Source organism: Colletes latitarsis, chromosome 8 (assembly GCF_051014445.1).
Source record: "Colletes latitarsis isolate SP2378_abdomen chromosome 8, iyColLati1, whole genome shotgun sequence".
Lineage (NCBI taxonomy): Eukaryota > Metazoa > Arthropoda > Insecta > Hymenoptera > Colletidae > Colletes > Colletes latitarsis.
Window position 1 is genome coordinate 19,258,244 of NC_135141.1, and position 13,256 is coordinate 19,271,499.

The 13,256-nt window shown below is 41.6% G+C and overlaps 1 protein-coding gene across 4 annotated transcripts in view; it reads right to left on the bottom strand.

Annotated features, from left to right (window-relative positions):
* Hr4 (nuclear hormone receptor 4) overlaps window positions 1-13,256 on the bottom strand; it is a 297,149-nt gene that overhangs the window by 23,827 nt on the left and 260,066 nt on the right. For 2 of the 4 annotated variants that reach the window (XM_076770861.1, XM_076770860.1), the window contains exons 2-4: window positions 13,139-13,243; window positions 2,195-3,154; window positions 940-1,483 (exon numbers count right to left, since the gene is read on the bottom strand). In XM_076770861.1, the coding sequence (XP_076626976.1) occupies window positions 940-1,483; window positions 2,195-3,154; window positions 13,139-13,238 (1,604 nt within the window). In that variant the 5' untranslated portion in view covers window positions 13,239-13,243. Of the gene's footprint in view, window positions 1-939; window positions 1,484-2,194; window positions 3,242-13,138; window positions 13,244-13,256 lie in introns of all 4 variants that reach the window. The other 2 variants (XM_076770859.1, XM_076770858.1) reach the window with 1 other exon arrangement.

Below are 13,256 nucleotides of genomic sequence, written 5' to 3' on the forward strand. Positions count from 1 at the left end.
AGATATTTAAAATATTCATCGAGGGAAAGGTGCATAAACTTCGAAGCTTCGATTCCAGATTTCTATTCCTACCGAAGAAACCAAGTTTCGCAGGGTCGATGATTACGATCGTGAGCGTCTCATGGAATACACAAGCACAAGGAAATAAGAAAACGGGGAATCGTGTCACGAAAAGGCAATGGATGAAGAACTCGATGGGCGCAGACCATTGTTTACTACTACGGGAGACCGTCTATGTATATTCATAATTCAACAGTGACAAGGTATTGCCGAGGAAACACGAAACCCATTGCCAGTGTACTGCGTTCGATGCAGAGACGCACGTGCAAGCTGGGAACAGCCAAAGGTCAGAGTTCGCCTCGAGGCACCCTTAAGGTCGTGACTAGTGTAACCCTAAGTTTCCCTCCGTGGTTCCGTCTAATTATCTTTAATTAAATGGTTTGCTCCAATCTCCAGCGTTCGCGATTGCGTCGAAAACAAACGAGACGTTTGATGATGTGCTGGTTTGGTATTATATTTATGAATATCTGACTCGATTATTTGGCGTTTCTAGAAACTTAGGTTCGTGGAGATATACTTTCATATATATTGCAACGATATGGTCTCATTGGGACCACCCAAATAGTTTTATTAGTTTCAATACACTGGGAGGAAGACTACCTTAATCATCTAGTCAACTTACAGGTTTATCAGTTTTGGCGTTCGGTGATACGTTTGGTACCATTTTTACGAACATTTAATTTCATATCTGTCGTAACGTTGTGGTCTCACTAGGATCACCTAAATATTTTTACTAGTTTGAATACACTGGGAAGAAGACTGTCTTAGTCACCTAGTCAACTTACAGGTCTATCAGTTTCGAGATCTTCAATTTTGTTAATGAATACGACACAATAATCTCTTCATTCATCTACTAAATGCGTTAATTCGATAACTTACCCTTCGCACGTGATGATACCGTAGTGCAAACCGGTGGCCTTGTCCTCGCAAATCATACAAATCATGGGCGTCTCGTCCTCCTCGTGCTCCTGAGGCGGCATAGGTGGCGCTGGTGGCGCGACCGACATCGACTGCGACGTCGACTCCGATTTGACCCCCCCGTTCCTCACCCACGTTTGGCTGGAACCGGAAGCCGTCAGGTTGAGCGCCTGCATCTGCTGCGCGGCCGGCAGTTGCGTCAGGTCGCCGGCCCACAGCTTCTCCATGTTCAGTGGTGGGCCGGACAGGTAGGAAACCGACGACGGTTTGCCTCTGGACTCCTGTCCGAGGTTCAGGAGCAGCTGGGCAGCCGACTCTTCCGACGAGGAACAGGACGCTGCCGCAGCGGTGGTCGTCCATGACGCCGCCGGCGGTGGCACGGGATCCAAAGGCGGCGCGGACCATATCATCGTCCTCACGCCGCCGATTTCGCCCATGATCACCGTGGGTGGTGGTCTTGGGGGTGCTGGTGCCGGCCTCTGTGCCGGGGGTTTCATCGTTTCGTCTGGAAACAAATATTCCATCTGTTAGAATAGGTTCAGTCCTTGCAATTAAGTTGTAGTTAAGTATTTTCACGAGGAAACATGTTCACGATATTCTTGGCCTTTCTTTAATCTCCTATTTGTCGGAGATTGTGAGAAGAATCTCTTGGATATTGGTACCTTTGGGGAACTACTTGGACCAAAACGCTGGTTCGACACCTAGAATGCTTAGTATTGGGGGACAAAATGATGATGCAAACTAAACGGCACAAGTGGCAGAACCCTCAACTTAACCCACTCCACTAACCCAGACCTAACCCTCCATTTTTTAGGTTCTTGGTTATTATTGGGTAAGTTACCGACAGACCAAGTTCTTAAAGAAGCCAAGAACCAAGAACCTCAACAGTGGAGAGAATTAGGTGTCTTTTTGCCTCGTTTGTTTGTGTTAACATCTCCCAATAGCAGATGTCCTGTTAAGTGATGCTCGACGAGGACCAATAGTAGCTCTACAAACTAAACGACCCAAAGAGCAAAATCCTTCGCTTCTTGGATTCTTGGTCATCACATACCAAGTGCCTAAACAAGCCAGGAACCAAGAGAACCTCAACACTGAAGAGGATTTTAGGTGTCTTTCTGCCTCTTGCGACGTTTACCTTGTACCAACATCTCCCAGATGTTCAGTGAACTCATGTTCGACGCGGAAGAATACCAATATAACTCTACAGTTCACTTACACGATGACGCCGTCGTAGTGGCCCCGCTGCTCGCGGAGGTGGCCCCGTTACCGCCACTGCCAGGACTGCTGCTGAGGCTCGTGCTGCTGCTGGTGGACACGACAGAGACGTTCTGCCCGTAGTTCACGGCGCTGCTGATGACCCCGTTGATCAGCTTCTGGGTGGCGAAGCCTTGGACGCCGGCGTTCTGCGACCAAAACTGATGATGGGCGAGAAGGTGAGGGGGCACCGACGGCGCCCTGGGCCTGGGTGGCGTAGGCGGTGTCTGCGGCTGTTGTTGGACGCTGTGCGTGGTGCTCCCGCTGGGACTCATATTCTGGTTGGAATTGTATTGAGATGACGGGCTGCTCCGGTGACTGGGTTGACTGGAGGTCTCGGAACGTCCGCCACCGCCGCTGCTGCCGCCGCCTCCGCCGTCAAAAACCGAGTTGTCGGACTCCTCCTTGGTCTGGGCGGAGGACAGGTCGCCCTTGTCGGGGCTGTCGCTCCTGGAGGTCGCTTCCTGGGGCATTGGAGTCGTGGAGACCGCCTGGAGCGGCGAATAAGGCGACGATCTGGTTGGTGCCGGTGTACCGGAACGTTGCTGCTGATGCTGTTGATGCTGTTGTTGTTGTTGCTGCTGCTGCTGGTGGTGCTGCTGTTGCTGCTGCTGTTGGTGCTGCTGTTGTTGTTGCTGCTGCTGCTGCTGCTGTTGGTGATGCTGTTGCTGCTGCTCTTCGACGACTCTGAAGCCCACCATCGAAGTGGCGTCCGAGAAGACCGAATCGGGCGACGCACGGTCCGAGCAACCTGTGTCCCGTGCCTCCAAGCCACTCGCCGCGCCACTTCCTCGCAGAGGGTCTCTCCCTGGGCTCGGGATGCCTAGCAGATACTCGCTTTTGACTTTGACCACGGGGCAGCCCGGCGAGCCCGGCATGGTAGCCTCCGGCGACAGGGTCGAGGTGTCGGCCATGCTCTCCCCTGGAGCAGGAAAGTTTATGGGTGAAGGAGCGTCCGCCGGCTGGATCCCGAGCGGCGAGCCTGCTGATCCGAGGGATACCGGGGAGTCTGAGAAATAAGGCGTTGATCGTACGTTTATACTCGATGGAACATTCGGTTATGCGCTTAGCTTGACGCCACGATCGAGGATGAGCCACGATTTGTCCTGACGGGTGTTGTGTGAACATGATTTTGACTGCTGTCTGTTTGATGATAATGGCGATGGTGGACGATTTGCGAAACGATTTATAGCTTTTACGATTCCTAGGCGTACAGTGGAACGCTAGAGACGATCCTTGTCAGCGAGAGAAAGCTTAGACTCTTTCCCCGTGTTGTCCCCTTCCTTCGAGTACGAATTTTGCTGCTTCACAGAGCAGTCATAACTAAGCGACACGTATTCTTTTAGTTCCCAACTCTTAACCTGTGGAGTACTTATTTTTTAATAATATTATGGCGTCGATTTGCTGGTATAGGAATCATCAGGACTCGTAGTCGGTTGATTGCTTGCGAGAGAGTCAAGAGCGTAGCCCTCTGACGGCGATTGCGGGAGTATAGAAATGCCCCACGATACTACTCATCGATAAGGCGGTGTTTTCCAAGATTGGAGGCACATACCCTCGAAGGAATATTGTACTACAATTGTGGTAGCTTCCGAGGGGGTAGTAAAAGATTTTCTGAATCGATTTGACGACAGAAACGTCCGCCATTGCAAACACAATCTACAGGAACCGTTTCAGCGTCGAACTCACGAAGCATATAAATTATTGAACGGAAGATGCGCGCCTGTAAATAATTCCCAGCGATCTGAGGATGTTCTAATGGAGATGAACACGTTATTTACATTCCGTTTTGACACTCCGCGGCACAATACGTGGCGCATTGTTCGTTACCGTTCGCGGCCGGTTGGGCAACTCGTGTTTCATCGGGCATTAATAACAATTGTTGCGATTCGTGCACGATTACGTAAGTTACGTGGGACGAAATTCTTTTAAACTATATATTCGGTTCAACGATCGCGTAACCGTCTTGAACTCCGATGTTTCGCGTTAATGGGCTTGGTCCTCGGGGGTTTCAGGCGTTATGAAAATGTTATTAATCATTCGCCGGCACGCCGGTGGTCTATCACGATGATTAATAGTATTTATCGCGCCGCGCTGCCAATCCGCTGTTTTATAACGTTGACAGGCGAATTTCGAAATTCTTCCTATCCGTTCGAGGATCGAATCGCAGGCATAGTGCATCGATAAACCTTTATCTTTGCGCATTGTCTCTTTCGCCGGGCCTGTTATTACCGCCGTAACGTTTCAGGAACTGACTGATGGCGTACACGATGATTATAGTATCTGGGCCACGCTATAATTCCGAACGGAAATTGTTCTTTTCGTTATTCGCGTTATTATTGATTTTCTAAAAAACTAAAACCCAAGCTTGTTTCGGTAGATTAAATCCAAATCTAATAAAACGTGTCAAAACTGATTTATACGCTACAAATAAATTCAAGCAACTCTGAATGTAAAACGCAGATTTTCACGATAATCAGATTACTCCAATGGTCTACAAAATGGCGTTCAGTTCTAGATTGCGACAAGAGTCGTATTGTAAACTGATCCTCACCGTTTGCTTGTGTAGAGATTGGATGAAACTAAGCGGACCCAACGCGATGCAAAAATTAATCCCGGATGCTTCTCGACGAGTTTAAGTTTCCCAGCAGTTTTACCTGCGAAGGATGAAAGAGGGCTGCGACCACGTAACGCGCGTAGCGTTGCTTTAAGATCGTTCAGACACGGATTCCCTCCCGTTTCCACCATTTTATCGCGGCCCCGAGGGTGCTGGAAGCGTCTGAGATCGCACGTGTGCGGTGGATATTTTCGCAGCGAGCGCGAGAGCAATTTACGCGACCGACACGAAAGTGTAATACTCGCTCGGAGTGGCTGGGATCGTGGAAAGGATGTGGGACTATGACTGTTCGTGTAGGTCAAGGAAGGAATGCAGTTGACAAGGCCGAGTTGTGATTGTAGGTACCTAGGTTCCAGTTTCCAAGCTATTAATAGCACCGATCGCCGTGAATATCGGTTCCCGCGGATTATTTATCGCGTTTTGCACGATCGGCGGTCAAAATTTTGCGGGATGAAGGGAAATGGGGATTCACAATAATTATTCTCCCCTTTCAATAGATTCTATCTTGACTTATCAGGCCTCTGAATTAATTTATTTATCCCACTGAAAGACAGTTTCTCTTCTTCGTCTTTGAGGAGTCGAACTTCAAGATACTCTTCATCAAAGAAACTTCTAAAAGTGTTTACAAGGTTGAAACGTTAACTATTTCGTATCAAATATATCCAAAATTTGCTCCAATGGCCAATTTCTATATTTATTTAATGATTTCTGTGGTATACGTTGAGCAAAAAAGGATAGAATCGTTTTCTATTAACCCTTTGCACTCCAAGAGTCTTCATTAATATGAACAACTAGCAATATCAATTACAATTTCGTAATGTGACACAAAAATGTATAAATACCTATAATTTTAATTTTATTGTGTTTTCATAAATGAAATTAAACTATGATACGTATTATGTTTGTCGCCATAGCGATGCCTGTGGGGTGCAAAGTATTAAAATAAGACGAGGATATCATAACCAGTCACAGAATAGAACTACTAATACTCTCTCTTCTATTTCCTCCATTCTGCATCCTGGTATATTGTGTTTTTTTTGTCGGTCATTTGATTCCATGTTTCGATTTTCCGATCGCGTATAGAGTCGATTAATCGACAACGTCAGCGCCGAATGACGAATCACGATGCGCGATTAACGAGACGATCGCAACGACGATTAATAGGCCGATCAGGAAGATGATCGGTCGCGTCGAAGCGACGACTCACGGTCATGGATCTTCTGTGTTCCCAGCGTGTGGTAGCGAGTAATTACTACCGGTAAAACGAGGCGACATTGTCTTTTATCCTCAACAGGAAGTACCTCTTCAGTTTCTCTCGCGAATTTTCGAGTCATTCGTTTTAATTGTGTGGGGTCTTTCGAGTTCGATAAAATGGAGATGCAAGCATGAGATAAATAGAGAACAAGGTGGACGATGTCGTCTGTAAATAATAATTATCAGTCACTGTAACGATTCACGAAATAAATATTAAATTCGTTTATCTCGAAATTTGTTCAATGAAGACTATTTTGATGAATTTTGTACTAAGTCTATTCTTATTTATAATGTGCAAAATTTTTGTTGGGCGATTGTTTACCGAATAGCGAGGAGCGACAGTCCTTCGAATCGTAGCAGCAGTATCGCCGTTGGAATGTTACGCACGGACATACTGTCAGCTGCGAGCAAACGTAACGATGGAAGTCGAAATAGTTCTGATAAGACGGCATCGAGTAACAGTTATAGTGACACAGACACGGATAAGGCTGGAGGCTATTCAGTGGCACCCTTAAGTCCATATTCAACGAGCTCCAATTCTCCATCCAACGCAGGTTGCCCGAACACGCGACGAACATGCTGTTTTTCAAGTGAAAATTCATTCTTCCCTTGGATTGGAAATCATTGTCTTCCTGATCGATGAAAATATTCGTTTAACTCTAACAGGCACTTCTTCAGAAATCGTTGCACACGTTTATCTCTCAGTTTCTCGTTTTGATTTTTAAAAAAGCACTTAGAATTAGCGTTGTTAACGAGATTTGCAAAAATTTATCCGTTCGTAATTAAATCGAGCTCGAGAGTTCGTAAACGTTTCGATGATAGTAAGAATCGCGAAAATATTATTAAATTAAATGCATGTTTTATTTGTTTATTTGCGTAGCTTTTGTTGCAAATATTTTTATCGCCTATACGTTCTCTCGATGATGAGTCTTGATTTCTGATTTTTCTGAAAGTCTATTAAAAGTTTTTTCAGGCATTTATCACACGAGAGTTACAGTTAAGTAGTATGGCACATCACTGGTCAGACGTAGCATTTCGTTTCGTTATTTACGTTAGCACTCGATCGAAATTTGAAGAGCTTATTATCGAAGTTTGCCTATAATTTTGTCAAGTGAGATTTTAGACGCAATTGGAGGAAGTTTATATTGAAACAAGAACCATCGACAGAAAATAAATGAAATTTTCTTCGTATTTCTTTTTAAGAAAAATGATTCTATTTCATATATGAAGTGCTTGGCTCTGATTCAAGAACTGAATTATCGAACGGTCTATTCCGATCCAACGAGACGTAAATGTAAATGTAAACAAACGTGTGTACAATAAACGATATAAACCAACACATGAACGAAATATGTAATATAACCGATATATTTGTAATCGATAAATAGATGTTCAGAAACCAATATAACGTCTCTTATTTCACTTTAAATAAATACTCGAAATTTCTATAAATACATTGGATATTTCTGATCCAAAAAGAAGTATTTGCATTTGCAGCATTATGTACTATACGAATTTAAAAAAGTAATATATGGTGAACACATTTTAAATTTGATTTAAAATACGATTCTGATACGATTTTGATCTTTCCAAGCTTATACTAATAAAACATGAGTATAAATCTAGAACTAAATCCATTGTGTTTATAAAAAATAAACAGTTGTTCAAAATGGCGTCCTTAACAACACGTTTCAATTTTACGAAGATCGATGAGGGTGTCTAAACTTCGAGTTCCTTCGATCTGGACTGTTCGAAACCGTGGAAACTTTCAGGATGTTCTAATAATAGTATTTTCACCCCCATAATGGGGATCGAAGCATTGTAACACGTTAATTGGCAGACCAAACCCCTTCAATTGTCAACGAAAACCAAACTTTATCTTGAAACAATTGGCAACTAGCAAACCCACAATTTATCATAAAACTTATTTTTAATGTAAAATTCAAGACTTCTATTTAGATTTATTTTCCATCCATTCGATCATTCCATATTGTTTCGTTCGCCAGTGTCGCGCAGTGTTGAAAAACGGCAATTTAGACGCGAGAAAGTATATTTCACCTTAAAAGTGTATAAATACTTAAAACCAAGTTTATGAACGATTATTAACACTGTTAACATTAATTTTGCTTAATAATTTTTATGATATTTACTGTTAATTGAAAATTAAATTATTTAATTAAAGAAACAAATAAAATGTATTTATTATGAAAGTTTTATTGTTGCATAACATTTCGAATTATATAATGTATATAAATAATGAAGAAAATAATAAAAAATAGGAATAATAAGAATAAGATGCGCTAACTTTAAAGTTATATTATTAAAAAAGTAGCAAAAAGGAGCAGCTGATTTTCAGAGAAACCAAAGAAATGAACATAAACTATAAGCTTGTGTTGGAATTTTGACCAATACGTTCCAATTTGATAATTTTTATTCCAATTACCTGTATTTAAAATTATAATAAATTTTGATCAATTGTTTTTATTTCAAAATAAAGTGTGTACCTTCCTGTGCAAGATTCATACAGTACAAAATGAAATCATGGTAATATAATTATTTCTTAGAAGGAAAAATATGAACTCCAAAAACAGATTTCCAAGAAGAATAGAAATGTCGAGTTTATGAGTAAAATGTTTCAAATGAAGATCCTCAAGAATTTACAAACTTAACGAGACTTAAAGTAAAATGATCGAAGATGGTAAAAAATTGGACTTTTTCGCGTCTGAATCACCGTTTTTGAACACAGTGCGTCGCTCTGTTCCGTTCGACGCTGTCGTCACCGTGCAATTGCGTCGCAGCACGCTGCTTCGATGCATGACGTTGGCCGCGCGTGGCCTCGGAAAGAAAGATCAATGATTCTCGGGGGCAGCCGGCGAGCCTCGATCCCGGAACGCGTGTCCCTCGAAAAAAAAAACTCATTCATGCCCGCGTTGGTTCCGCGTGCGTCGCGCCGCGACGAGAAACTCCATCGATGACGCGACGCCGACGGAAATTGCGCTCGTCAGCGTCCCCGTGGGTCCTGTGTTGGCGTATCATCCGACAAAACAACGGTCCAGGTTCACCGTCGCCACCATCGATTCGGCTTCCCGCCAACGGCAGTCTCTGACCTTTGATCGCCAGTAGGTCGAGGGTCATTGGTATCGCTCGTGTTCGTAACCTCTGACCAAAAAATCGATGCAGCCATCGAGCACCCGATGGCTCGAAACCTTTGGCGATCCGTCGCAGCGATTCTCAAACACTCGACACGATGCACCACTGGATCTCGCGAACCACAGGTGGTCCAAAGTTTCTCTATTTGCTCGCTACGGTGCTACTTGGAGGAACTATCCTTAAGTCAAAATGGCTACTACAGTGGTTGTATACCCTTTAAGAATCTCTGCCATGTTGGACCGGTGGATCGATCGTTCGGGGGTGAGGGAAATTTCGTTGTTTCTGGTCTTTGCAAAACACCCGCGCACTCCCGGCGGTGATGCGAAGAAGAGAAGGGTTCAGAGATGTTTGCACGTTGTACGATCTCGCGCGAAAAGTATCGTGCTTAATGGGACACGTCTCGCCATGCTTGCACGAGTTCAGGCGAAGCCGAACTAAGCACGACGGGTGCACGTCCGGGAAACCGCGTGGGTTGGATACTCTACCCTGCACCGCTGCCAGCGACCGCCACCCCCTCTTCCAGGATCCGTTGCGTCCCCCCCTCGTCCTACGACGACGTCTGAACCACCCCCGCGGTAACCAATCCTACTTAAACGGTGACACGAAACCGAGCCCAAGACACCACGGGGGAGGAACGCATTAGGGTAGAATCGACAGACCTGTAGCACGTGGGACGATTTGCTATTTTGGATGAAAATTTTACTTTCAAAATTTGTCAAAATAAGTTACAATGAACACGATATTATTTATATAAAATTTAAATTCTGTGTGTTTGTGATTTATCTCCGACAAAAATCTTGTATCAAATTTTTTTATTTATACTACTATTACGGCGAGCGTACCTAATATGGTCTAGCTGTCGATTGAAATATAATTCAATTAGTGGTTATTTTTATTCTCATAGTGTAAGGTGTTTATATCCTCATGAGAAACGTTTAAAACGCGTTTCTTTCTAATTATAAGATTGTTGAGTTTGTTTTTATACTCTCAAAGTTATCACGTATAGAATTGTCAAATACGAGGGAGGTATCTAATAAGAGAATCATTTTGACTCTCACTATAAATAAAGCGTAGGAATTTTATATATTTTATTTGTTATTAATAAATTGTATTACTACATTATCCATGGTTGTGTTTGTTAAAAATCAAAAACGAATTTTTAAGAAAAATCGACAGTACGTGCAAAAATTTTTCGATGAAATTAAAAAGTTTCAAATCCTTTTGAAAAAATTATTTTTAGTTGGAGGGATCAATTACAATCGTTTTTGTTGAATAGACATATCCTCGAAATCCTACGCAATTTCAAGAAAAAAATTCATTACCGAAAATATAATGTCTGACCATGACTGAATGATTCCCCTGAAATTTCATGCGTTTGTTTAAAACATCGTAACTTCTGAACCAATTGGAGGATTTTAATGTTTCAAAATGCAAACAACAGGTATTTTAGTGTAGAATATGTAGAAATTCTAAGAATATTCGAAAAGTTGTTTCTTGGCCCCGTAAACTGAGAAAAATCCCATACAACTGGTCCAATTTTTAAATAGCCAGCACTCCTACAATAGCAAATATATTTCAATAAAACTTTTTTCTGAAGTAGAGCTCACAGGTACCTACAAAAAAGTATTAGGCAACTTTTCTGTAGGGCGTCAAACAAAATTATTAAAAATCAAAAACAAATTTTTAAGGAAAATCGAAGTTTCAAATCGTTCTGAAAAAATTATTTTCGGTTGCGGGGGTCAATTACAATTACTTTTGGCGAATAAACATACCTCCGAATTCCTACGCAGTTTCGAGAAAAAAAATTCGTTACTGAAAATATAATGTCTGACCATAACTGTTTGTTATCCTGAAAACTGAAAAGTTTCAAATTGTTCTGAAAAAATTATTTTCAGTTGCGGGGGTCAATTACAATTACTTTTGGGGAATAGATATACCCCCGAATTCCTACGCGGTTTCGAGAAAAAAATTCGTTACTGAAAATATAATGTCTGACCATAACTGTTTGTTATCCTGAAAACTGAAAAGTTTCAAATTGTTCTGAAAAAATTATTTTCAGTTGCGGGGGTCAATTACAATTACTTTTGGGGAATAGATATACCCCCGAATTCCTACGCGGTTTCGAGAAAAAAATTCGTTACTGAAAATATAATGTCTGACCATAACTGTTTGTTATCCTGAAAATTGAAAAGTTTCAAATTGTTCTGAAAAAATTATTTTCGGTTGCGGGGTCAAGTACAATCATTTTTGGCGAATACACATATCCCCGAATTTTTGCGCATTTTTGAGAAAAAAATTCTTTACTGAATATATAATGTGTCGCCAAAAATGTTTCCTCGATATTTTATGATTATTGGCCTATCATTGGCCAATAGGAAACTTAGTGGACAGGTACTAGAGTTGGGATGTCAGCACAGTCTAGCCTTCTTCCCACGTAAGCACAATACAATTGTACTTACAATCAAAGTGATTATTGGATACCGCCCTCATATGTGACTATTTTATACTGAAACATAAGAGGTCCCAATTGAATATTAATTTTATCTATTTCATAGACAATATTATCAATGAATTAGACACTACGTTCAAATTGTTTACTTTCAATAAATATCAGGAAAAAGAAATACCTTTGTGGCGAGGTTGTACGTTACACGCAGAAGAATAGATACGAGTTTATCGTAACCATTATGTAAATAAACCGTGATCTATTTTATTGCAAAAGACGTAGAACTAGATATAATTGGAGTAGATTCAAGAATTTTACTTGCGTAGATGCGCAGCGGTTAGACATAATAAATTCGCACGCGAGCATTCGGTTCTAAAAGCTGTGCTTGTATAATGACACGCTCTCGAGCGTTTATGGTTTTCAAAGCGGAACAGATGAAGTATGATTGATGTTATAAACGCGCCACGTATACGATGTACAGCGTAATATACGCAGGTTATGAAAATCGGGGCAATAAGGGTATCAAATATGGCATTATGGGCGGCAACTAATCATTATAGTTGCGCTGACCACTTTCATGACTCGTTCTGGGTATTCTGAATAAGAAAAGATTGCCCATATGCTGTGCGCTCCCGGCCAGACAATGATATACGATCCTTCTCAAAGACATGATTACGCCTGGGCTGTTGAAACCTCGATACGCATTGTTTCGCTTGTTTCAGAATTAATGATTCTTTTACATGAGGCTGGGCAATTAAAGATTTACGACCGTTCCGATTTTACGAACACCGTGATTCTCGATTTTTTCACCGGGAAAACATCGGTTTCACAGTATTACGGAAGTAAATATCTGTTAACAATATCGAATCGATAATTTCAAGGAAAATTTTAAACAGAATCCATTATAATCAACGTTGCTGCCCTTTCTATAAATTCATTCGATTCCTTTTTTTATTTTTACAGTGCACATCGATCGTAACGAATGCTGCGCACAATTTTAAATTAATATACAAGTAATCCTTCCGTAACACGGTTAATTGGTTTTGATTAAAATTGCATTGAAGGTTGTCCATTTAAATCCAATGTTTCATTTCGAAAAGCAAAACCAGGTAAAACGTACGATTAAAAAATTTTTTAATTTCTCAACATTTTTAATTTTTATATAACAACGAGGGAACAATGTTACATATTTATTAAATAACGTTAAAAAGAGCCGCGTTATGGGAGAATTACCTGTTACCTAAACACGATAATAACGTTTTCAAGCACGAATGTGGAGTTTGATATCAGAGGTTCGTTATATAAATTCGTATAAAGCTCAACAAAAATTTATCGAATAATGAGTAATGGCAGATGTGTACATCGAGGCAATGTTTGCAACGCGTTAACGGGGGGAACCGAATTTTGGTTAATAAAAGAGCAACAAAATGGAGCCTTACCGTCACTACTACATCGGGAGTCGACCTTTCTCCTTTTCAACTTGAGGTCTTGAAACAAGCTCATGTTGTCTAGCTCACACGGGCTGCTCGTAAGGGTCATAATTCCTGGAAAAAACAA